The sequence below is a fragment of the Barbus barbus genome (genome assembly GCF_936440315.1).
Source record: "Barbus barbus genome assembly, chromosome: 25".
Taxonomy (NCBI): Eukaryota; Metazoa; Chordata; class Actinopteri; order Cypriniformes; family Cyprinidae; genus Barbus; species Barbus barbus.
The window spans coordinates 5457707-5484194 of record NC_136753.1 but is presented as its reverse complement, the minus strand read 5'-3'; the positions used below and the strand labels follow the sequence as shown (position 1 = coordinate 5484194).

Genomic DNA, 26488 nt, shown 5'->3' with positions numbered 1-26488 from the left:
TTCCACAGGCCTCCAAACTATGTTTGCACTCTGGTAACAAACCATTAGTTAACAATTTTTTTCCTTTGAGTCTTCCATATGGAATATGCATCACCTCAGCTTTCAAATATTTTGAGTTATAATATACAGACTCAAACTAAACTTTCTTAAATGTATATTTTAGGACACATTGTATGGCTCGTTACTGTGCTGCCATGTCTCCTTGTTGTTCTTTACTTGATGGTTTCATAACACTTCATATATGGTGGAAAACCAAGATGTTATCTTTCTTCAGACATACTCTGGGCTGTTTTGTGTGGTGGTGAACCCCTATAAAATGCTGCCAATCTACTCTGAGAAGATCATTGAAATGTACAAAGGCAAAAAGCGCCATGAGGTTCCTCCCCATATCTACTCCATCACGGACAACGCTTACAGGAACATGATGCAAGGTGAGGCCTGGCCTGCTGGACACTGACACATTCTCTTCTCTTTACAAGATCTCAATGTTTGGATTTCACAATAGCCATTGTCTTTGAATCTTCAAACTCAAGTGCATCCCAAAGGCATTTTTATTTTACTAATTGGCAACAGAACAGTATAGGATCTCCATATACCAGTGTGCTCTTTGAATGTCATTCGTGTTTGTTAAAATGAAGTGTGACAGCTCATATTTCCAGGTCAGTCAGTGGTGTGAGGAGCGCATGCACACATGTGTCAGCAGGTCACACATCTAATGCCATTTTAACACTTTTAAACTTTCAAACGATTTTAAAAAGCTCCTGTTACCCACAAGAGTTTGAAGCTGCATTATAGAGTGAAATAATGTGCTAAATGAAAAGAAGAATATCCGCAAGATGTTTTACACCTCAGTGAAGTTGTTGTGTTGCTAATGAACACTTTAGCTTAATGCACTGGAGTCAGATAAAGAAAAGATAAGAGAATAAAAGCTCTTTGCAATGTTTGCAGTGGAACATTTTATTTTATTATCTTATGTGAAACTTGCTTTCAAAAGCAGAAGTAGGAAGATGCGTTGTCACGCTGTTCCTCAAGAGTAATTCTGCTAAATTCACTTCTCATTAAACTGTTTACATTAGACAAGGGCCGAACAATCATGCTCAAACCCTGTAAATTCATGCAGATCGTTGCACAATGTAATGTGTTCACAGTGAGACTCATTTCCTGCTGTAAGAGCACTGATGATAACAGTTTCTTGTTCATAGCACAAAATTAGTCCAGCTTTAGCACCTAAACACCACATGACAAGACAATGTTTTGACGGATTCCTACAGTAGCTATATCCTGTTGCAGCTGATGACGAGTAAAAATCCAGCATGATCAGCCTTGAGCGTCAGTATTCACATTCCTGCTCAGGCTTACGCTGATCTCTCTTTGAAGTCCAGGCAAGGTTCACATGCTTGACCGAGTGGTGTAGCCTTGTCATAATCTGAAACATCAGAATCCCATATGGGATGGAATATAAAGGAATGAAATTGTTTTTAGTTTATTTATGATATTTTTTTAAGGATTCTGTAGGTTTCATGGTTTGCCCCTGACTGTGTCATGAATCAGATTGCATGAAACAGTTGCAGAACCACTGCATTTTAATAACAATCCAAACAAACATGCTACATTATATTATGAGCCTAAATTAGATACATTTACATATAATTTACATATAAATAGATAAGTTATAGAACTCAAATTCACTCTCTGACAGCAGGTGGCGCTTAAGGCCAGGAAACACCAAGCCGTCGGCGAGTGTCTGTCGGGCTAGTTTGTACACGTCGGCTCTCGTCGGGCTCACGTCAGCGGCAGTTTGCCTGAAGCTGGCCGCACACTAGATGATTTTCAAAACTTAACCGATGGGAGACCACAGACATGAAGACAGTTTCAACTGATTTTTAGCCTTATAATCTTCTGAAAGCACTCACTAGATGATTCGACCAGACCGTGAGATCGCACACTTGATGATTGTAAGAACAATTTCACAGTGACACGAGATCTCACTGAGACTCACGAGATCAAACGTGGCTAGAGAAGAAAAACAAATTCATAACAATCGATGTTGTCAGTAGGGCTGGGTATCGATTCAGATGTCCCGATTCGATTACGATTTGCAAGCTCTCGATTTGATTCTCGATTACATTAAGTGAATATAGTTTTAATACAAAAGCTATTGATATTTCTAATGGCTGAAAATACTTGAATTTTAAATTAACAGTAAACATCAGTTTATAAATGGTGAATTAATAAAAAGAAATTAAGGACCGCAGGCCTGTATTTTAAACCTATTCTTTTTTTGTATAAGGTCCTTTCTTAAACAATAAACAATAAACTTCTTAATTTTTCTGGTAATCAGATAAAGGCATAAAACATTAATTTAATTTATACTAATAAAATTAAAATTAAACCCTTTTATTTTTTTTGGCAAACAAAGTGCTGCACAACAGAAGTTTACTGTTAAAATGAAAAAGAAAACAAATGGGATTATTCCCTTAAAAATAAAGATTTATTCATATTTATTAGTAGTAGTAGCATTGAGCCTTAAGACTGCTAAAATATGTTCTGACACAGTTTCTTAAAGTTAAACTAAACTTTTATTTTGACGGGTTGCCGAGTGGAACTTGCAGCTGCTGTGCATCATGTGATATGACCGTTTTGTCAAATTAAAATGCTAATGAAATTACTCTCAGAGCAGCTGGAGATGATATTCGTGTGTTAATATCATCGGCATGAAATCAAAATGGGCTTTATTTACATTACTATCGCACATTGCTAGTCTTGAGGTTAACAATTAATCCGTGCAAGTTAATCCACTGAAAAAATATTTTTTATTCAACTTTATTCAAAATCTGAATATTTACTTCTGCTCTGGGATGTGTAGTGTAAGAGAGGCATGGCTTGGTCGGACATAGCAACAGTTACTAAGGAGGGTGGGTTTTTGCAAAGGTTAAATTCACGACGCTGTCTACATTGCTTAGCCATTGTACTGTTATGTTGTTTAAAAAAAAAATCCTACCGTGTGTAATTCAAACCAGTTTACCATTTGAACCGGTATATCGCCCATCTCTAATTTATGATAATAAATATATTGGATTTGAATCTATAGATTCATTGTTGTATATAACTTTTTACTAGCTGGGAAAAAACAATACCTGCGCATCTTGCTTTTCATCAAACTGTCTGGCTGAGGTGCAGTTTCCCCATCGGTGTGTTTAGATGTGGTTTTCTGTGTTCTGAATGCCTCGATTTGTGCCTTAATTAGGAAGAAACAAGGGAACAGACTTCATGTTGTATGTGGAAACCTGCCCAGCTTAAGTCATATCCAAAACGAGCAATAGTCATTCATTGTGTTTACAACAGAAGACGTTCTATAGTACTTGAGCAGAACCAGCGAGCTCGCATTCAGCTGATTAGCATCATACATAAGAACCAAGCTCTAGCCTATTTGAATTTTAAGTATAAATTCATTGACTTAGAATTGTTCGGAGAGGATCATATTTTGTTTGACGTAATCAAATACTTCTTTAATAAATTATCCAGTAATGTGTTTTTTTATTTCGATTTCTGCTTTCTGAACAATCATTGGTGTACGGTTAGGATTAAAAAACCTTAAATGGAGCCAAGATCATCTGAGAAGGTTTTCTAATTTTAGCAGCATGAATCAATGATTGTCCCATTGCTGAACTCAGCAAGAATTGTGTTGCATCTCCCAAGAGAAGAGTGGAGTCAATTTCTTTTTCAACAAATCAAATTGCTGCACTGAAAATCAAAGATTATTAGATTATGTGCATTACTGGATGCTGTAATAACAATGATATTCATCATAGACCAGTTTAGTTACACTAGAACTTTTCCCCCTTAGGCTTAAAAGCAGCCCTTTCGTGATGTTCAAAACATGGCATACTGTCTTGCAGTTTCTATTAGCACCAGCCTGCCAGTTTCCTTGGGCCATGTAATGTCTATCATTTCTTTCTACAGATCGAGAGGACCAGTCTATTCTTTGCACGTGAGTTCTTTTCATTGTTTTATTTGCAATTTGCAATAAGTATCCCTGCTGTATCTGAGTTGTAAAGTGTCCTTGAGTTATGGAAAGGCACTATATAAATTGAACTTATTAGTATTATTAAATTACTGCTTCTCAACCAGGACTTCCAGTGGGCTGCAGAATGACTTAAAAGTGTTTAACTTTCTAAAATACATAAATAAAATAAAAAAAAAATACATAAAAACCAAACCTAATTTCATAACACAAACCACATTTCATAAACCACAATCATATTTCTCCCCCTCAACAACTTATAATATTGTTCTATTTGAAAATTAACCATAATTTTACTACAAATAAAACAACAACAAAAAAAACCTGGTTACTGTATACTTAAACAATGGTAACCACAAATTAAATGGAATTTGATGTAAAACTGTGGTTATAAAAAATGGTAATCAATATGCCAAAAACAAAACATGGTTGCTACACTTTTACTATAATAAAACCATAGTTAATTTTCATAAGGGATATGGCTAAACACTGTTACAAATAGATATAGATAGGTAAAGCTAAACTTGATTCATTAAATAGAATACCTGGCAACCCTGTTTTAAATTACCTTGAGAATCTAAAATTTGTGTAACATCAGTGTCATGTATAAAGCCTTCATTTTGAAGGTGCTTTACAAAACAATGAACAAACAAATAAAAAGGCATGTTTTTTTTCTTCATTTTCTTTAAACACAGTATTTTAATCACATTGTAGAAAGCAGATGAAGCCATATGATGTTATTCAATGTCATCTGACAGTGGTTAATGGCATGTCATCAGTGGTTACTGTTTACATTCCTGAAAAAAGTAAACAGTTTTGACTAATTTAGACTAATGATGAGCACATTAAGCCCCTTCTAATATAATATTTAACAATTAAAATGTGGCAGCAACCACATCATGATTAGTAGACAGAATTTAAACTAATAGAGTCCTTCTACTAGTACATGTTTTTCTAAAAGTCCTCTGCAGTGGGAACAAGGCAGATGAACCCCAAGGGTCATGTCTCCTCAGAGTCAGCCTACTCACAGGAAATGTGCCCCCTGTACTGATCTAAATCCAGATCAAGCATGCTGGCTTCATTTATGCTTGTTTTTGAGTCATTACTGAGCATTTAGCTTGCATCTGTGCAGGCCCCACAACAAAACTTGGCCTGTCCTGAAAAAAAAAGAAGAAGTAAAAATAGCTGTTGCTCTACTATCATTGTTTTACATCTGTGTGATAATAAAACAGCTGTGAAATATGAGGATGTTAAAATAAAATGGTGTTGATTCGAAGTGTCAGTGTAGGCACCCATAGATTCTGTCTGAGTGTAGAATAGGAAATGGAAGCCATTTAAACTGCTCTAGGGCAACTGCTGCTAGGACACAAAATTCTCTAATGACATCAGGATGTTTTCACTTTGCCCAACGCTCTCATGGAGCTCTCTTTTTTTTTTTTTGAGGCTGTCTCAAAGAGTTTTTGGGAGATTGGGAATGACCACCCAAAGAGTATTATTAAAAAACAGACTGTTAAACTGTTAAGAACACATGGATTGTCAAAAACCACTGATCTGAGGCCTCTATGAAAAATCCACACGTTTTCCCATACCTCTTATCCAATGCGGTGTATGGGAATAGTCTAGTACTTCAATCACCATTTGGCTACAGTAACTATAACCATCATGAATTTTATTATACTGTATTATAAATGGTCAAAAACTATGGCTGTACAAACAAAACAGTATAAAGTGCTCCATAAAATGCTTTATATGTATTGAGTGAACTGATCTGAGGGCATCCTGCTACTGCCAAAGAACCAGCCCTTGGGCTGCAGCAGGGCCTGTGGAACCCAGACTCAGTTTTCCTAATATGGAAATGTTAGCATGTCAGAATGAAGCTTCAGTCATATCTTTCCTATCATACAAGGGAATAGTGCACCGTAACCCCTTGTAACAAGGTAAATTATAGATGATAATCCAAAAAAGTTATAGTTTACAAAAATATATTTAAAATAAATTCCATTCTTTTGAACTTTCTATTCATCCAAGAATTCTAAAATATATCATAATTTCCACAAAATATTAAGCAGCACAAATGTTGTCAACTTTAATTATAAGAAACATTTTTAGCAGCAAATTAGCACATTAGAATGATTTGTGAAGAACCATGTGACACTGAAGACTGGAGTAATGATGCTGAAAATTCAGCTTTGCATTCACAGACAACAGTTATTTTAAATTGCATTAATATTTCACTATATTACTGTTTTACTGTGTTTTAAAATAAATGCAGCCTTGGAGAACATAAGAGATGTCAAATACATTTTAGTGTTAGAGTTATTTCAAACTAATTTTCTTCTAATGATTTATAATTGTCTTGGTATCTTTGTTTTGTATTCATGGACATTACTTTTCCCCTGCTGACAGTTATAAATATGGTGGACAAGTTGAAAAATACCTTCTTTACACAGCAAATATAGTGCCAGTTAGTGTCAAGATTTTGAGTGTCTGATTTTTATGACATATGCACAGATTAATGTGCCATTTCTTCAACACAGAACCAAAACCTAAAACCTCACTTAAATCTGTAATACTGTTCTTTTGATGTCTTGCAAAAACTGGTATTTCAATCATAGGTATTAATGAATGAAAGAACACAGTTTTTTCATTCACTGTTGTTTTCTTCCTAGTGGTGAATCAGGTGCTGGGAAGACAGAAAACACCAAGAAAGTCATCCAGTATTTGGCTCTAGTGGCCTCGTCCCACAAAGGCAAGAAAGACACAAGCGCTGTAAGTACAAACAGTCTGAAAATCTCTTTCTCTGTTTGATAACCTCTGTCTTCTTCTCAAGCCAGTTCTTATAGGTTTAGTCATCAGTATTTGGCCTTGCTTTGACCCCATTCTTTTAAATCAGAGCCTGACATTCTGAATCCTTTCATAATTAAGGTCAAACTGTGAGCAGATAAGAACACTCTTTTCAGTCTTTAATGTTTGATATCATATCCCATTTATCACAAGATTATGCTGGCTCTTGTACTGGCTCTTATTTTGCCTGATACCGAAGTATGTTTTGATTATATGCTGCTGAGCCATTTGTATCTCAAGGAAATCAAGACTTCTACAAATGCTAAAGGAAAACCAGTGAATGCAACAGAATGCTCTTAGTTTATACTTCTCTAATGACAATTTCCTTCAAATAGCAACATACAGGACAACAGTTTGCCTATGTGAGTAAAGAGGATTGTGCAAAACTCCTTCTTGTGTGGGTTTGAGAGTTTGCATGCTTGAGTTTCTCACTGAGAGTGACATTAGACAAGTCTTACATGGAGGGACCCTCTAAACAAACCACCCGTATGGCTACTGTTCAAATGATTGTAGACAATGTGCCAAAGAGCTCCAGTGTTCGCATGATGTTTCAAAAATCATTATATAAAAATAATGAATTCAAGATTATGCTGTTAGATCACGTGTGTGCCATTCCCCCATCTGAGATGTGGTTAACTTTTTCTTTGCCAGAGCGGATGCCTGGCATTGAAACGGTCTGTCTGAGCACAGTGTGTGTGCATGCCTACGTATCGCCTTTTGAATAGTTGATCTTATATCCTTTCTCATTTTTCCTTGATCACTTATTAATCTACCACAGGTTAATGTGCATCATCTGTCAAGCTCATATGTGTGTGCATTAGGAATATAAATACCACCTCAGTGTAGATCTGTTCTTATGTGTACTTATGAGGTACGATACAAGAGATATGCAAGGAAACCAAAATATATGTACACATTATAGCTGGTTTTATTTTATGCATAACTGCCATGCATATGAGCTTAAAAGGGATGCCCATAATAGTTATGTTCTTGGTTCCTAAAGTAGTTTCGTTACACTTGAATGCACTACTTTGAAATTTACTAAACACTTCTTCTGATATCCTTTTTGTCATGTAAGAATAATGTATTTTGCGGCCAATTATTTTTCCTACTGTATTCTCTCATTATGTTTTTCATGAACATCGATCCAAAACGATGGATTTAGCATGATTGTATGCGTGTTTGAATTGACTACTGATCTGGAAGATTAGACTCTAGTTTCATGTAAAAGGAACACTTATGCTACATTTACACGACAATGATACACTAAAAATTTAAAACTTTTGCATTTTTTTTTTTCCATTGCCATCTGTACACAAAAACGTTCACGGATCCACGAAAATGCTGTATTATGTACGCCAAGCCAGTAGTTGTAGATTCACTTTGTAAAGAAACAGAATGTGTCTGTCTTTCAAAACTTTGCATTTTTAGGCCCCCAAAATGAACTACCAAAATGCATAAAAAGTTTTACGGGTTTAGTTGAAAACAATGTTGTGTACACGCCCCCTTAGCCCACACTTAAAAGTCCCCTACACTGTTCACCATTCGTCATGAATTTTTACTAGAGATTTTCAAAAATTCATCAAAATAGTTTAAAACACATATCCCCGGTTTCACAGACAAGGCTTAAGTCTAGTCCTAGACTAAAATGTAAGTCTTAGCTGTTTCAACTGAAATAAACTTGCACTGACTGATCTTAAAATATATCAGTGCCTTTGTTATGTCTCAAGATGCACCTCAGTAATGTTTTTTTCTAAGCATGTTTATAAAAATGGCTTAAATGTCCTAATTGAACTATGGCCTAATCCTGTCTTAGGCTAAGCCCTGTCTGTAAAACCGGGCCATTGATTTCTTGCTGACATGTAGTTGCACTATGGGTTATTAACTTGTTCTATTTGCTGTGGAGCACAAGAGAAAACACTAATGATTTGAGTTAAAAAATAACGCAACTCTGTTACACATTCCTCTTCCATTCAACACCACTCACATACTCTGACTGGCACTCCATGGACCAATGAAGTTGTCATCTGTTAGCTGATATGCTTTGCCCTGAGGCCACTGAGAGAATCTGTCAGATTCAGCCAAGTGCTTTATGAATGTTGATACAGTCTACCAACTCTGTCCTCTTTCTTCCCAACAATCTCTCTGTCAACAGTCTCTCTGTCCCATCATTCTAAATGTCACTTCTTCTCCTTCTTTTCTAGTTTACTTTATTTTTCTTTGTCAGTGTATGAAGCTATCAGCGATCTTCTTTCCTTCTCAGCGGCAAGCTGTCTCTGGTAGATATCTTCTTTTTCTAGATATTTTCTTTTTTGATGCTCAGTAAGAAAGTAATTGAAAGTTTGTGTCACGGTTGAAATCTTTTTCTGCCTCGTTTAAGTCTAAAATCGAGAATCTAATTATGTGGTCAAATGACACCAGAGGCTTTGTGATGCAAAGGCAGCATTATGCTCTCTAAGGACTCTGTGTTTCATCCCACTGAGTATCTTTTATCTTCTTAAGTGAATGCTTAAAGATCTATTACTGAGATCCATTTCATGAACCCCATTAATATGTCCTTTCTCTACATGCTTAGTATGACCTTTGATCTAAGGGGATCATGCCCATCTAAATGGACATGACCTAATTTTTTGTGCACTGTTTAAGGCACCTTAAGCATCTGAAGCACACATTAGGAAATAATTTGTGGCTAAATGTATTACATTTCCCAATTTTGTCCTGCCAAACATTTATAATTAAAAAGTTGCATTGTATAATCTAAAGGAGGGCCTTTTGTTAGTTGGCTTCGGATTTTTTTTTTATTATTCCAATCTTCTGGCATGTCCCATTCCCCTTTTTTCTTCCTTGATTTGTTTTCTATGGAATTATTCACATTACTTTCTAACCCTGGTACTGTAGGGTGAGCTGGAAAAGCAACTACTGCAGGCCAATCCAATTCTAGAGGCCTTTGGTAATGCCAAGACCATCAAGAATGACAACTCCTCCCGATTTGTAAGTTTGCGAATGCTGTATGATAGCAGATTTTACCCCAAACAAGACTGAAGACTGTAATTAATTAATGGTTTCAAAATCATTTCTTTACAGGGCAAATTCATCCGCATTAACTTTGATGTGACAGGTTTCATAGTTGGAGCCAACATAGAGACCTGTATCCTTGATGACTTATATAAGCCAAATAAAGATGCAGATCAATCTCACATCTTGAATTATTAAACAATTAGAATATCAACTGAAACATTTGATCTCTGCAAAGTTTCACCTTAATGTCCAAATCACTTCAGATCTGTTGGAGAAATCTCGTTGTATCAGACAAGCAAAAACTGAAAGAGCTTTCCACATCTTCTACTACATGGTTGCTGGCGCAAATGACAAATTACGCGGTAGGTGGAGACACTTCAATATGTGAAAACATATTGGCATATGGTGACAGTTTTTCATTGGATATTTGCCTAATGACAGACAGACTGAGATTTATAAATGCAGTGATATTCTTGCATAAACTGTACTGTTGCTGGGATATGTCATGTGATTTTTATTCTCTGCTGGCAGAGGAGCTTTTGCTTGAAAACTTCAACAACTACCGTTTCCTCTCGGCCGGCCATGTCCAGATTCAGGGCAACCAGGATGATGAAATGTATGAAGAAACCATGGAGGCCATGGGTATCATGGGCTTCACTGTTGAAGAAAGAGCGGGTATTAAACACAAGGAAATATACACATGGTGTCCTTACAACATAAGACATTATCTACTTATTTGGGGTTTAGTAAGATAATCCTGAGAAATTGTATTTTATTTTTGTCAGATATCCTCAAAGTTGTCTCAACTGTGCTTCAATTGGGTAACATTGAATTCAAGAAAGAGAGGAACCAGGAACAGGCTACCATGCCAGACAACACAGGTCAGGAACATTGGGGAAAATGCCAAGTGAAAGACTTCACAGGCTACTATAAAACAATAAATGACCGCTGAAATGTGTGTCTCATTCTCAGCTGCCCAGAAAGTTTGCCATCTCCAAGGCATTAATGTGACAGACTTCACAAGAGCCATTCTGACGCCACGTATTAAAGTGGGTCGTGAGGTTGTGCAGAAGGCCCAAACCAAAGAACAGGTGAAGAGAGTGTATAGTTGTGCTGGGTGTAATTTTGCTCAGATCTGTGATGAAACTGAAAAAAACCCTGAGTGATTGTCATTATGGAAGAACGTACATTATTACCTATACAGTACTTTTCCCCTTACAGGCTGATTTTGCCATTGAAGCTTTAGCTAAAGCCATGTATGAACGTTTGTTCCGTTGGATCCTTCTAAGAGTTAATAAGGCACTAGACAAGACAAAACGTCAAGGTGCCTCATTCCTGGGGATCTTGGACATTGCTGGCTTTGAGATCTTCGAGGTTTGGAAAACCTGAAAGAAAATAATTCAATTTGGTTAAAAAAAACTGAAGTGTTAAGGTTAATGGCATATACTGTTTTTCTCCTTCAGGACAATTCCTTTGAGCAGCTTTGCATCAACTACACCAACGAGAAGCTTCAGCAGCTGTTCAATCACACCATGTTCATCCTGGAGCAGGAGGAGTACCAGCGTGAAGGAATCGAATGGAACTTTATTGACTTCGGGCTGGATTTGCAACCTTGCATCGAGCTTATTGAAAGGCCGGTAAGTTTGATTGTGTGTAGATATGTAGGAACAGAATGATTCTTGCTCTTTGCGGTTTTAAACTAAATCAACTGCTTCCAGCAGAAAGCTGTAAGGTGACCAGTGTCTTTTTATTCAATGAATTTATTGTAATTGCTGTAGCAGGCACATTTTTGATGGAAGTCTTGTGTTGAAGTAATGATGTCTTATTGTTACAGTAGGTAATGTCACTCATTTTACTGAAACTCCTCCACAGAACAATCTTCCAGGCATCCTGGCTCTGTTGGATGAAGAGTGTTGGTTTCCAAAGGCTACAGATGTCTCCTTCGTGGAGAAACTTTGCAACACTCATGCTAATCATACTAAGTTTGCTAAACCTAAGCAACTGAAGGACAAGACAGAATTCTCTGTGTTTCACTATGCTGGACGGGTGAGTTCTGACTTGAAGGAATTTTTATTTATTGATTTACAGTACATGTGGAGAATATTGTGATCTAGACAGTAATAACCCAAGTAATACAGACTCCTCGACATATTCAGTACTCACAACTCGCCTGCAAGATACTGTAGGGAATTGTGCTGTGATAATGTCCAGTTTGAATTTTGTGGAGAATTTAAAAAAATGCAGACATGCACAGTTCCTAGTGATATTTCTCTTTGTATGAAATATCATGACCCAAACCTACCCTTTCTCAATTAGGTGGACTACAATGCCACAGCATGGCTAACCAAGAACATGGACCCCTTAAATGACAATGTTACAGCACTGCTGAATAATTCCTCCAATCCATTTATGCAAGACCTGTGGAAGGATGGTCAGTATCAGCAATATATAATTCTTATATCCCATACAATACTCTCTAACCATAGGAGCCGATCCCGTAGCACCCACGGAAAAACATGAGATAGTCTCTGTTCATTTTAACCAATAAGAAATGGATTGCAGCTTGTACGACTTTATTCTAGTTTTCATAGTTCATTTGAGACAGTTTTTGGCATTATTTTTGGCAAATGTCAAAAGATTGCATTATTGTAATACGAGAGGGTGCCAGCACAAATGCTCTCCCATATACCCTACATAGTGATGATGGCTCTGCGCTCCCTCAGATATTACGGGTGTGCGCCCTCAAACTTTGCCCTGTGTATGCACGAATAAGTGCTTATTGTAAACAGGTATCTATTAAATCATTTTATTTAGTGAAGCGCAACCCTCATAGAAATAATATGTGTATTATTCGGTTACTAAATAATGTATTTGCAGTCCGTGCATTTCACTTCGCAAGATATTTTGTGTAGAAAATTCCCCAAACGCGCCATCCAATGGAGTATAGAGAAAAGAAAAAAAAAACCTAACACCCAGTATAACTAATTACTGAGTAATGAGATTTGAATTTAATAATTGAAAATGTTAAATTTGTTGCATATGTGTATGATAACTTAGCCCAGTTATTATTTAGTCATGGAAACAACGGTGTTTTATATTTATAAATCGGCGCCTATGCTAACAACTACATACAAAATTGTTGCAACCCAGACAATTGTGACCACTGAATGTTCATAATTGGTGTCACAAAAAAACATGATCTACATCTTCCCAGCTTTTTTGTTTTGGCTAATCAAAGCACAATATCACTAAGTGTAATTGAGATAAGAATAATGGCTGACATCTGTATTTTTTATTTCTCAGCTGACCGTGTGGTTGGATTGGAAACCATTGCCAAGATGTCAGACAGTCTCGCACCTGGTGCGTCTAAGACCAAGAAGGGCATGTTCCGTACTGTGGGCCAGCTTTACAAAGAATCCTTGGCCAAACTAATGACCACACTGCACAACACACAGCCAAACTTTGTCCGTTGCATTATCCCTAACCATGAGAAACGGGTATGTCACTGCTGCATACCATGTTACCTGGTGGTACCAATGATGTTTGGGCATAGGGTACATATTCAGACTAGATGTATATGTCCTTTCTATGTCCATGTTAAAGGTACTTTTTTCACCTTTAGGCAGGAAAGCTGGATGCCCACCTGGTGCTCGAGCAGTTGAGATGTAATGGTGTGCTGGAGGGTATTCGTATCTGCCGCCAAGGATTCCCCAACAGAATTGTCTTCCAAGAGTTCAGACAGCGGTGGGTAGCTTTATTATTTTAAATCGAGTTTTTCATTTAGTGAGACAACTGTCTTATTGACTTATTGTCTAACTGCATATCCAATGTAAAAAACAGTATAAATTCTCAAGAATGACATTGCAAGATTCACAGAATTTAATAAGTAAAATATTATCAGCGATTATCAGGATTTAAGCGCTTTAAGGCATTCAAGCACCACCTGTGGTCCGAACTTTGAATGCTTGTTTAAAAATTTGCTAACCTTGTTTAGTGAAGTTTTGAATTTTTGTTTAGGCTTTTGGGTATATTTGGACAGCCCCCTTTTCTAAACGACCCCCATTATAGCTACCCAAAGTGTAAAGTTCAAAATTTTTTGATAATTATTGACCTTGAGAGTCTAGAGAATTGTACTGCAGCGTACAATTTTTTACTATTTTTTTTTTAATTATTATTTATTTATTTTTTTAGATGAAAGTGATAACCTAGGACTAGTTCACAAAGGTCAGGTTTTTTTTTTTTTTACATATTCTCAATTATTTAACAAATGATTTGATAGACAGCAGTGGTTCTAGAGGCAAAGCTACGCGCTTGAACCCCTAAAAGTATATTGCTACCTGGACTCCAATTTGCAGTTCAGTGTGATTACATATGTTGTGCCAAATATATTGCATGGTACATGTTATCAGATGTAATGCAATTCTGTTCATTTTACCTTGACATACAGATATGAGATCTTGGCACCAAGTTCTATTCCAAAGGGCTTCATGGATGGCAAGCAGGCCTGCTGTCTGATGGTAAGATGTTGTCCAATTAAATCTTGTGAAAGAACATCATAGAATGTCTTCTCTCTTTTTCAAAAATAATTTATTGAGTCAAGAAGTTCCAGATGCCAAAGTCAGACTTTATTTCTCGAGACAACAAAGCAAGATGCCTGCAGAGCATCTAACAATATCACTTGCAAGCAGGGGCGGATCTACCGGGGTGGCAACTGCCACCCTATGAAAAATCTGTGCCACCCCAGAATGATCACAGAATAAAATATAAATGTGAGCAGTGTTTCATGTGCTACTTTTCATCCGTGACCAATAATGGAAAAAACAAGTCTTTCACTAAACTGTGCACGATGGTTGCATGCAGCGCGTCCAGTGTAGTCGGCTTCATCAACAAATGACTATTATGAACCGGTTCTTTTTGAGTCAAAAACACAAAGCGCAGCCCATTCACTAACAAATTATTTTTACATTTGTTCGTGAATCAGATACTGCTTCTGGGTTTATTCAGAAGTCCTCTGAGAAATCCGATTCTCCGACCGCTCGCTCCACTTTCATCATGGATATAGGCCTTTCTGCCATATCGGATGAAACAATAACATGAAATCAATAAGAAGATGCCGATCACGAAAACTAATAGCAGAGTGAAACTAATTTCAGTTTTATACTTACACATTCAGTATAATTACAGTACAGTACCAGTATATTAGATGATGGAAATTTCACTATTCTATAGGCTATGTACAGTAAACTGTAGCACATGTTGTTATAGACATTGAGCTGCAAAACTAATTCCTGAATCCTAATAAGAGTTTTTTTTTGTTAAGTGTTATTGATCTCATGAGTGTTCACTGGACAGGAGACTCATCGGTGTATTTGAATCGTGTCTAAGCATTTAAATATACCTACAATAACTACACTGAAAAGTTTGAAAGACAGATTTATGCTGGCTTGTCTTAAAGTCTTGTTTTAGAAACATAAATAGTTGGTTGTTAGAATATTCTGGGTGGTTGCTAGGCTCTTGCTATGCAGTTGCTAGGGTGTTGCTAGACTATTGATAGTGTGTTCTGGGTGATACAGACATTCCCACCTCTGGTAATAACAGAAAATCAAACATTGTTTTCAAAACTGATCCAGTTTCAGTGTTTTGATATTATTGTATTTCTTTCTAATGTTAGGAAATTCAAAAGTGTTACTCTTAAACTTGCACTAAAATGGGATTTATACCATCTAAGTAGCCTATGTAATATCAATAGAACCTCATGTCTTCTTTAATGATACAAGCTCAGAAACATTTATAACCTGTTGAAGTTTTTTATATTGGGTATTGACTTGGTGCCATGATGGATATTGAAATGTTGTTTTAAACAGTATAGATGATTACTTAATGGTAAGGAAATATTTGTGAACACAACTGCGCATGTCAGACAATAAATCCCCCAAAACTATGCATGGGGGCTTGCTTTGGTGTTGCCACCCCTCATAGACTCCATGCCACCCTAAAAAATATTTTCTAGATCCGCCCCTGCTTGCAAGTCACATGTTCATATAGTCTCTGTTTGACTCCTCTTTTCTTTATGGAATTTTCCCAGTATTCCCACCACAGTTATTTCATTACTTTGCTAACTTGTATCTAAATGTGGCATCCTACCAACTGGTTTCTATTTTAAAAGTGCTGAACCATGCTTTCATCTATAATTCCTTCATACAGTTAGAGACACTCACTAGTACATGTATAACTGATTCTGACTGAAATAATGTATATCTTCTTTCTCATACCTGACCCTTTTTGTAGATTAAGCACCTGGACCTGGACCCAAACCTGTACCGTATTGGTCAGAGCAAAATCTTCTTCCGCACAGGAGTCCTGGCCCAGCTTGAAGAGGAGCGTGACCTGAAGATCACAGTCATTATCATTGCCTTCCAGGCACAGGCCAGGGGATTCCTAGCTAGAAAGTGGGTAGAGTTCATAAATACAGTATTTTTTAAAATAGTAATATGCTATTTGAGTTATTCTTTATTTAAAACTATGTATAGGGCCTTTGCTAAGAGGCAGCAACAGCTAACAGCTATGAAGGTGATCCAGAGGAACTGTGCTGCTTATCTGAAACTCAGGAACTGGCAGTGGTGGAGACTCTTCACCAAGGTTAAAACATTTCTTATATTCTAAATTTCTATTGAATAATGTGACTATAAATATTTATTGTAGTTCTTGTAACTGGTTGGTTTCTTGGGAATATGCAAAGGGTTTATGTTAGTATTTATCTAAACATATTTCCATAATGTCCACAGGTGAAGCCTCTCCTCCAGGTGACACGCCAAGAGGAGGAGATGAGTCTGAAGGACGAGGAGCTCCAAAGAGCCAAAGAATCTTCACAAAAATTTGAGATAGAGCTAAAAGACATTTCACTGAAACATACACAGGTATGACGAAATCCTGACTTTGTCCTCTTGCGTTTAATAGCAAGTAATCATACACTGAATATACGATATAATCCTTTCATTTGTAGCTTATGGATGAAAGGAACCAGCTCCAGGAGAAGTTGCAGGCTGAGACAGAGCTCTATGCAGAGGCGGAGGAAATGAGAGTACGGTTAGCTACCAAGAAACAAGAACTTGAGGAGATCTTGCATGAGATGGAGGCCAGGTTGGAGGAGGAGGAGGATCATGGTGCAGCCCTACAACTGGAAAAGAAGAAAATGCATGATCAGATCAAAGTAGGTTTTCATTTATTGGTTTTCATTCACAGGTAACATGCACTTGATCAAATTCAGTCCTTATATTTCTTTAAATGCTTCAATTTAGTCCATGTCTCTCTCTTGTCTCTAAAATAATGTTCTAAGGATCTTGAGGAACATCTTGAAGAGGAAGAAGATGCTCGTCAGAAGTTGCAACTGGAGAAGGTTACCTGTGAAGCCAAGGTCAAGAAGCTAGAGGATGATATCCTGGTGATGGAGGACCAAAACAACAAATTGCATAAGGTTTCATTTCAACAATTTTTTTTTTCTTCTTGTTTTAAGATGACATATTTTGGTGGCAATTGAAGTGTTCAATTTTAAGTACTCTATTTGCAGGAGAGGAAGCTTCTAGAAGAAAGGGTAGCAGATTTTAGCTCAAACCTTGCTGAAGAAGAAGAAAAATCCAAAAACCTGACAAAGCTGAAGAATAAGCACGAGTCAATGATCACTGAACTGGAGGGTTTGTCCATAATTTACTTTTGATGCATGATGAATGTTTGTCTGGAAATCAATCACAGTAATGTCTAAATCATTTAATTCAGTTATAAGTGATAATATTTTTTTATATAATCTGTAGTGCGCTTGAAGAAAGAGGAAAAGACTCGACAGGAGCTGGAAAAAGCCAAGAGAAAGTTAGAGGGTGAATCAAATGACCTTCAGGAGCAACTTGCTGACCTCCAAGCTCAGATTGCTGATCTGAAAGCCCAGCTTGCCAAAAAAGAGGAGGAACTTCAGGCCGCACTGGCACGGTATACAGATCTTTCATTTAAAATGTTAAAATGCATAATTTTTTTGTATATTATTCCGTCACAGACAAATGACTTGAAGCTAAATTGAAGATACTTTCATGCATATTTCACACAGAAACCTACAGTAACCTCTGTAATCCCTTTGCATTTCTGTTTCAGATTGGAGGATGAGACAGCTCAGAAAAACAATGCACTGAAGAAAATCAGAGAGCTGGAGGGACACATCTCAGATCTTCAGGAAGATCTAGAATCTGAGCGGGCTGCCCGGAATAAGGCTGAAAAAACCAAGAGAGACTTGGGAGAAGAGCTTGAAGCCCTCAAATCAGAGCTGGAGGACACACTGGACACCACAGCCACTCAGCAGGAGCTCAGGTGTGTATAGAAACAAAGATCTGCATTTTAATCTGACATGCATTGTATTGATTTAATATAGCACATATTGACAGAGGGTTTACTAGACACCATTGACCTGATCGTCAGGATGCATATTTTTTAGGGCCAAACGTGAGCAGGAGGTGACTCTTTTGAAGAAAGCCATGGAGGAGGAGAGCTGTGTCCACGAGGCTCAGGTGCAGGAGATGAGACAGAAGCATACCCAAGCTTTGGAGGAGCTTACAGAGCAGCTGGAGCAGTCCAAGAGGGTAGGCAACCATAACAAATATCAATGTTATTTCTGAACTTTCTGAAGAACTCCAAGTGCTAATGTAAAATATATATGAAATGCTTCTTAGGTGAAGTCAACCCTGGAGAAAGCCAAGCAAGCTCTGGAGAAGGAAACATCAGAACTCCATGTGGAGATCCGTTCTCTTACTCAAAGCAAGCAGGATGTGGAACACAAGAGGAAGAAAGTGGAAGGACAGCTTGCTGACCTGCAGTCTCGTTTCAATGACAGCGAGAAGCAGAAAGCCGAGCTGGGGGATCGGGTCTCTAAAATAACTGTGAGTGATGGTGGAGGATGTTTTATTAAATATATTTGTCACTGTTGGGAGAACCTACAACATGTTTGTTACTTTAAACATCTTGGAGGAAACAGTGTATTTAACATGTGGTTCTTGCCCTGGCAGGTGGAACTAGAGAGTGTTACCAACCTTCTTAATGAAGCAGAGGGGAAGAACATTAAACTTAGCAAGGATGTAGCTAGCTTAACTTCTCAAGTGCAAGATACACAGGTATGTGCAATGTTATGTAGTGTTCTTTGATTTATAGCTTCAAAGCAGAAACATATTTTAGCAATGTGAACAGGATTTGAGTTGTTGGCTCACTTGAGTTTTGACATTTTCAGGAGTTGCTGGCTGAAGAGACAAGACAAAAGCTCCAGTTCTCCACCAAACTACGTCAAACGGAGGATGACCGTAATGCCCTTCAGGAGCAGCTTGAGGAGGAAACAGAAGCAAAGAGGAATGTGGAGAGGCACGTTTCGACACTGAACATTCAGGTAAGGTTAACAAGAAGATGAATAATCTGTGGTCTTGCTCCATTAGAGCCTCAGTATTTACATCTTGAATATCCCTTGTGTCCACAGCTCGCTGACTTCAAGAAGAAGCTGGATGAGGTGTCAGGTAACGTAGAACTTTTAGAAGAAGGTAAGAAGCGGCTGCAGAGAGACCTGGAGGCGACCAATACTCAGTTTGAGGAGAAGGCAGCAGCTTACGACAAGCTTGAGAAGACCAAGAATAGACTGCAACAGGAACTTGAGGACACGCTGATGGATTTGGACAACCAGAGACAGCTGGTGTCCAACCTTGAGAAAAAACAGAAGAAGTTTGATCAGGTTTCTGATTATTTGTCTGCTGAATCAATTAGTTTTGCCATTGGATGTGGACGTATTTTCACTTCTGCCATTTCCTTTCAGATGCTTGCTGAAGAGAAGAGCGTCTCTAATAAGTATGCAGATGAGCGAGATCGCGCAGAGGCCGAAGCCAGAGAGAAGGAAACCAAGGCTCTGTCTTTAGCTAGAGCTCTTGATGAAGCTCAAGAAGCCCGTGAGGAGCTTGAAAGAGCCAATAAAGCCCTTCGTGCTGAAATGGAGGACCTGGTCAGCTCCAAGGATGATGTGGGCAAGAACGTAAGTTCAAAGAGTGTAAACCTCTAAATAAATGTCACTCATAAACAAACCTTCTGTTAGGTCATTAAAGTCAGAGAAATTTCAATCAAACTCATTTTCTAATTTTAGGTGCATGAGCTTGAGAAGTCCAAGCGTGGCCTGGAGGCTCAGGTAGAGGAGATGAAGACTCAGCTGGAAGAGCTGGAGGATGAATTACAGGCTGCAGAGGATGCCAAACTGCGGCTGGAAGTCAACATGCAGGCTCTAAAGGCCCAGTTTGAGCGAGATCTCCAGGGCAGAGATGAGCAAGGGGAGGAGAAGAAGAGGCAGTTGGTTAAACAGGTGCAGTATTGCTTCTTCACTCAGACTTTGACTTCCGTATGTGTACATGGGTTTAAACAAACATCTTAAACAACAGGTGCGTGAGCTGGAAACTGAACTCGAAGATGAGCGCAAGCAAAGGACTGCAATAGCTGCTTCCAAGAAGAAACTGGAGGGAGATTTAAAGGATCTTGAGGGCCAGATTGAGACATCTAACAAGGGACGAGAAGAGGCGATCAAGCAGCTCCGCAAGCTCCAGGTGAAATTTTATGATTGGATGAATTTATTGAACTCCAATTATAAATTAAGTAATTTAGTAATCATTTGAGTATGTTTTTATAACTTAGGCTCAAATGAAAGACTTCCAAAGAGAGCTTGATGATGCTCAAGCTGCCAGGGAAGAAGTCTTATCCAGTGCCAAAGAGAATGAGAGGAAGGCCAAGACTCTGGAGGCTGAACTTCTACAGCTGCATGAGGTGAGGCTACTATGAATAACATACTGAGGCAATTTGTCCAAAAAGAGGTGTGTATGGGGCTGTTCATTCAAATAAATGTATTGTTTTGGTGAATAAATAGTACAATTCTGGGTTATTTGATATGGCTAAATTATGGGTTCCCAACCAAGGGCTCACAGAACCCCTATGGGTTCATGATGGAACTACAGGGGGTTTGATAGTGATATAAATACATATATAGACCTACATTTTAAAAAGTATTATGAAAAATAAATGAACATAAACTGATAAAGATATTCTAATTGGAATTTAAAAATAAAAACAATAGATAACTAACAATAGAAATATTAAACATTAATTTTTTTTTTTTTAGTTCTTTACATTTGCTTGCATGATTTAAAATCTTAATTCTTAAATCTTCAGTAATCTTAAGTAATTAAGTTTCAGGGGTGAAGTTGACAAAAAAGGCTACTTTGCGGCAATTGATTTGCGTGATTGTCTCACCTTTATTTTTGAAGAATTCAGTTCAATTCTTTAAATGTAGGACTTGGCTGCAGCTGAGAGGTCTAAAAAGCAAGCTGAAGCTGAGAGAGATGAACTGGCTGATGAGTTGGCCAGCAATGCATCTGGAAAGTGAGTATGACAAATAAAATATCAGAAATATTTGAATCCTGTGGAATTCATTATAATCCTCTAATAGATTGACTTCCCTTGGAGCATGTGGTTCACTGTTACAATTAATGGTAGACATTCTTTAGTGTGACTGTTTGTATGGGAACAGAGTGTAGTTCTAGATTTCAGTTATGTGAAATAGCTCACTTTAGACATACCAGCACAGTTTGTGTACCGAAACATTACGGCAAAATTGTGCTCCAAGCACATTCTGATTGAAAATAATATGTGGTTTGACTGAACCTCAAAGATCTGCACTGGCTGATGAGAAGAGACGGCTAGAAGCGAAGATCCAACAGCTGGAGGAAGAGCTGGAGGAGGAGCAGGGCAATATGGAGATGCTTAATGACAAGCTGAGGAAGAATGTCCAGCAGGTACATATACTTGTGACCCTGGACCACAAAATCAGTCATAAGGGTCAATTTTGAAATTGATATTTATACATCATAAATAATTTTTCCATTGATGTATGGTTTGTTAGGATAGGACAATATTTGGCCGAGATACAACTATTTGAAAATCTGAAATCAGAGGGTGCTTAAAAAAAAAAAATATTGAGAAAATCGCTTTTAAAGTTGTCCAAATGAAGTGATTAGCAACACATATTACTAATCAAAAATTAAGTTTTGATATATTTATGGTAGGAAATTTGCTAAATATCTTCATGGAACATGATCTTTATTTAATATACTAATGATTTTTGGCATAAAAGAAAAATCTATAATTTTGACCCATGCGATGTATTGTTGGCTAGTGCAACAAATATACCCCAGCGACTTACGACTGCTTTTGTGGTCCAGGGTCACATATTATTAAGAAAATTGTAATAAATTTTGATTTAAAAACTTTGAGAATAGAAAATGCCATTACGGAGATAGAACTTTGTCATTTGTATGAAAACCGTGTCATTTCCTCAAGTTTTTTCTTCATCCTTCAGGTTGACCAACTTACCAACGAGCTCCAGGCCGAACGCACCACATCCCAAAAGAACGAGAGTGCCAGACAGTTGATGGAGAGGCAGAACAAAGAGCTGAAAGCTAAACTCCTGGAGATGGAGAACCAAGTCAAATCCAAATTTAAGTCCTCCATCACTGCTCTTGAGGCCAAAGTGGCACAATTGGAGGAACAACTTGATCAGGAGAGCAGGCAAGTCTTTTATTATAGCAAAGGATTTCAAACTGGGGTTCGTGGACGCCCCAAGGGGGGGCAAGGGGGATCACAAAATTTAACAGATGTCACAAATCATATTTTTAAAGAAATATAAACAATAAAGATAAAAATATCCATCTCTCCTTCATAGTTTGTACATATGCTTGTCTTAGCTTGCTCAATGGTTGTGGAATAATTTTCTATGAAGCTGCTGTGAAAATAAATAAATTGTGAATATATATATATAGAGAGAGAAATTAAATAAATGCAGCCTTGGTGAGCATAAGAGACTTATTTAAAAAAAAAAAAAAAAAAAACCTTACAAAAACATAATCTTACCAACCTTCATGATGGCCAATTGAAAGTTAAAGGTTTTTTTTAGAACATGATTTTATGTCACAGAAGACGTGATATCATCATTTGATCTTGTTTGGTGCTACTTGTTTGTATGTTTCTTTCTAATACAGAGAAAAGCAAAACACAGCAAAGGCAGTTCGCCAGAAGGATAAGAAGCTGAAGGATTTGGTGATCCAAGTGGAAGATGAACGAAAACAAGCAGAACAATATAAAGACCAGGTTAGCCATACAGCATCTCTCTCTTCTCGTTTCCTATATTTTTCATATAAAGTTTAAGGATCATACCTAAATTCAAAAGGAAAAGGATCTTGTAATTGACTATACTAGAATGTAGTGTGTGCTTGGCCTGAGAAGTGTTTCTCTTTCACAGGCGGATAAGGCGACCGTTCGAGTCAAACAGCTGAAGAGGCAGTTGGAAGAGAGCGAGGAAGAGTCCCAGCGAATCACCGCGGCCCGCAGAAAGCTTCAGAGAGAGCTGGATGAGGCCACAGAAGCCAGTGATGCCATGAGCCGTGAGGTCACTTCCCTCAAGAGCAAACTCAGGTACGCATAACGCTCCCAAGACGTGGCTCAGCATCCCAAAAATACTGAAATCTTTGGGCAGTAACTGCTCTTTTAGACAAAGCTTTGAGCAAATTCTCAGCACTTGTAGTGCAGCCCAAATCCCTTCCTTTTATAAACTGCAAACCGAAGATTGTCTATCTCTGTCTATGTTGCAGAGGCAATCCTGAACCCACACAGTGACTATGCAGGTACCTCTGTGCTCAAAAGTTGACACAGAAGATGTACTCCTCACAAATCTTTCCTTTTACTTGCCACAAATGTATTTCCTGCCTGCGAGAGTGAAATATGGTATATTACATATACTTAGGTTTTGCAGAGTGCGCACATATGGTACGACAAGTAGCTTATTTTATGAAAATTCTGTCATCATTTACTCACCCACGTCATTCCAAATCCATTAGACTTTTGTAATCTTCAAAACACAAATGATGACCATATTTGAAAAAACATTTCAAGAGATTTCTGTCCCTCCACTGAAGCTCAACTGAACTCAGACTAGCGCATTTCTGACCATATTTCCCTCTCCCCTCTCAAAGCATGGTTCTATTTTCTGAACCAACCGCATTTAGCCTGTTTACAGGTTTACAAATGAGGTTCTAACGCTGCCTTTAACCACTTACAAATCTGATGTCTAATACCACTTTCCACTGTAAAAGACGCTTGTGGCTGTATTCTGGTGGCATACTTATTAGGACACTGGTGAAGAAGTGATTTATCTCTGTGTATTTCAGATGCACATTTGTACTGTGAGTACTCCACACCAATCATTCATCAACGAAACAAAAGCAGACAGTTACATTACTGTAGTTTTATCACATATGAACTGAAATTCTTAACATCTTTTAAAGGTGCACTAAGCGATTTTTGAAAAACGCTTTGACCACAGCATCGGACCGTGTCCCAAAACACACGTGTAGCCAATCAGCAGTAATGGGGGTGTGTCTTGTAATGACAGGGAAAAGATAGCGCTCAGTTTGAGTGCACAGGACCGATATTAGCAGATCGACTATAGATAGAGAGAGATGGCAGATAAAAAAGAGGAAATTAAATATCAGAGAAACAAAACATTAAAAAGAAGGGTTACGATCAGGCAAGAGGTAGGACCCACGTAAATATCGGAGCAGCTTTTCAGAGTGGGAGTGGGAAGGGGTCGAATCGGACGCCGAGGTTGCATTGTCTCTTCTTGATAGGTGAGTGACATTGATTTCGCTTTGTTTCACACAACTTATCCATGTTGGCTTTTGTTTGAATATGCTTGTGTGTCATCTTCACTTGTTTCCGCGATCGTCGTTGCCATTGTTGTGTAGAGATTTCAAAATAGGGTCAAGGTACTGTTGGGGTATTGGCGTGTTTGTTTTGGTGCTTTCAAATATTAACATCGTTTGGTAAAAATCGCTTAGTGTACCCTCTGTGATTACTATTATTCAGTATACTATATTTTTTATAATGCAGCATTTTTCAAACCTGGGTCTTCCATAAAATCCATACATATTCCATACAGTTGCTGATTGGTAGTGACAATAACTTCTTCCGGGCTTTGTGAACAGTTTGGGATTGAAAAAGGTTTCAAAAACATGCTATTTAAGGGCTAACACAAATGTACCAGGTACCAAGCAACCTGCAGTGAAAGTCTATGTGATTTTACGCTAAGATTTGTTGTAACATTTCAGGCGAGGCAACGAACCATCATCCTTCAGCAGTACAACGAGGCGCTCAGGTGGTGGCAGACGGGGAATGATTGACAGCTCAGATGCTGCAGAGGATGATGCGGACATGCAGGGTGACTACAATGGAACCAAATCTAGTGAATAGATGCCTCCCACCATACTGTTCAAACATTCTTATCTTTAAAATAACTTTTTATCCAAAAAAAACAAAACACAATTTTCTTTTACAATGGTCATTATTTAGATTAGAATTATGTTTTGTTTGACTGCAACAAAGCACTGCTGTTTGACCAGGCATTTGGCCATTTACCACAACCCTCAGTTTATCTTTTGTGGCTGCAGATCTGCTTTTATTCCAGTAAAGCACCATGGGACTTGGTATTCCTTTTTCAGGATCTTTAATGATAATGGTCATTTTTATGTCTCAACTGCGGGTAAATGGCTGTTCACTGTTTTGTACTGCATAATTGTCCCTAAATATACTGCACTTTCTCATTTATTTGCTATATATTCCTGCAATGCATACAGCTCAGACATTTTCAGATCAAATTTACGGAGCAATTCTAGAGGACACTTTGACAGATTTTTTCCCAATATTAATAACTTGTTTACTTAATTTTCATTACTCTAGAGACAGCAAGTAAATGAGTTTATTGAGATGTTGTAGACTGCAGCCTCAAGAAAGCATCCTAAATTTAAAATATCAATGAAGGTGTGTGTTGTGCCAGAAACATAATTATAAAAATGTAAAAACGTTACTTTCTTATCATACAGTCAGGTACCTTGAAAACTGTAATTTCCTATAGCATTTTTTAGTGCTGTCAAACGATTAATCACGATTAATCGCATCCAAAATAAAAGTTTTTGTTTACATAATATATGTGTGTGTACTGTGTATATTTATTATGTATATATAAGTACACACTCATACAGTATATATTTTGAAAATATTTACATGTATATATTTATATAATTTATATTATATATAAATATATTTAATATGCAAATATAACAGTTTTTTCTTAAATATATACTTGCATGTGTGTGTATTTTTATATATATATATATATATATATACATAATAAATATACACAGTACACATACATATATTATGTAAACAAAAAGTTTTGAGTTTGGATGCGATTAATCGTTTGACAGCACTAGTATTTTTTTTGTTCCCTCTGAATGTTTGCTAAAAGTATTATATAAAACATGACTTTTTAACAGACAAATATTATGGATTTTATTTCATTCTCTTACAAATATTTCAATATTTGAAATAGACACACTGAAAGCAATTCAAATCCATTCTGTCAAATAGATGTCTATTGACAGAAAATGCCTGTAAAAGAACTTTGAAATTATATAAATATATATATATATATATATATAA

The 26488-nt window shown here is 37.4% G+C and overlaps 1 protein-coding gene across 2 annotated transcripts in view; it reads left to right on the top strand.

Moving 5' to 3' along the window:
* The window catches only part of myh11a (myosin, heavy chain 11a, smooth muscle), a 31424-nt gene extending 5589 nt beyond the window's left edge, over positions 1-25835 (top strand). The window contains exons 3-42 of one of the 2 annotated variants that reach the window (XM_079376819.1): positions 275-431; positions 3964-3991; positions 6694-6793; positions 9767-9859; positions 9953-10016; positions 10150-10248; positions 10418-10561; positions 10672-10767; positions 10859-10977; positions 11108-11260; positions 11350-11523; positions 11759-11932; positions 12203-12317; positions 13190-13383; positions 13509-13630; positions 14334-14403; positions 16175-16335; positions 16417-16525; positions 16672-16803; positions 16890-17096; positions 17223-17360; positions 17454-17577; positions 17695-17866; positions 18026-18238; positions 18363-18507; positions 18598-18804; positions 18931-19035; positions 19149-19301; positions 19389-19637; positions 19719-19931; positions 20040-20252; positions 20329-20490; positions 20579-20707; positions 21231-21319; positions 21609-21732; positions 22296-22504; positions 22975-23083; positions 23235-23407; positions 23584-23616; positions 25099-25294. In XM_079376819.1, the coding sequence (XP_079232945.1) occupies positions 275-431; positions 3964-3991; positions 6694-6793; positions 9767-9859; positions 9953-10016; positions 10150-10248; positions 10418-10561; positions 10672-10767; positions 10859-10977; positions 11108-11260; positions 11350-11523; positions 11759-11932; positions 12203-12317; positions 13190-13383; positions 13509-13630; positions 14334-14403; positions 16175-16335; positions 16417-16525; positions 16672-16803; positions 16890-17096; positions 17223-17360; positions 17454-17577; positions 17695-17866; positions 18026-18238; positions 18363-18507; positions 18598-18804; positions 18931-19035; positions 19149-19301; positions 19389-19637; positions 19719-19931; positions 20040-20252; positions 20329-20490; positions 20579-20707; positions 21231-21319; positions 21609-21732; positions 22296-22504; positions 22975-23083; positions 23235-23407; positions 23584-23608 (5463 nt within the window). In that variant the 3' untranslated portion in view covers positions 23609-23616; positions 25099-25294. Of the gene's footprint in view, positions 1-274; positions 432-3963; positions 3992-6693; positions 6794-9766; positions 9860-9952; positions 10017-10149; positions 10249-10417; positions 10562-10671; positions 10768-10858; positions 10978-11107; positions 11261-11349; positions 11524-11758; positions 11933-12202; positions 12318-13189; positions 13384-13508; positions 13631-14333; positions 14404-16174; positions 16336-16416; positions 16526-16671; positions 16804-16889; positions 17097-17222; positions 17361-17453; positions 17578-17694; positions 17867-18025; positions 18239-18362; positions 18508-18597; positions 18805-18930; positions 19036-19148; positions 19302-19388; positions 19638-19718; positions 19932-20039; positions 20253-20328; positions 20491-20578; positions 20708-21230; positions 21320-21608; positions 21733-22295; positions 22505-22974; positions 23084-23234; positions 23408-23583; positions 23617-25098 lie in introns of both variants that reach the window. The other variant, XM_079376818.1, reaches the window with a different exon arrangement.
* The last annotated feature ends 653 nt before the right edge of the window (positions 25836-26488 follow it).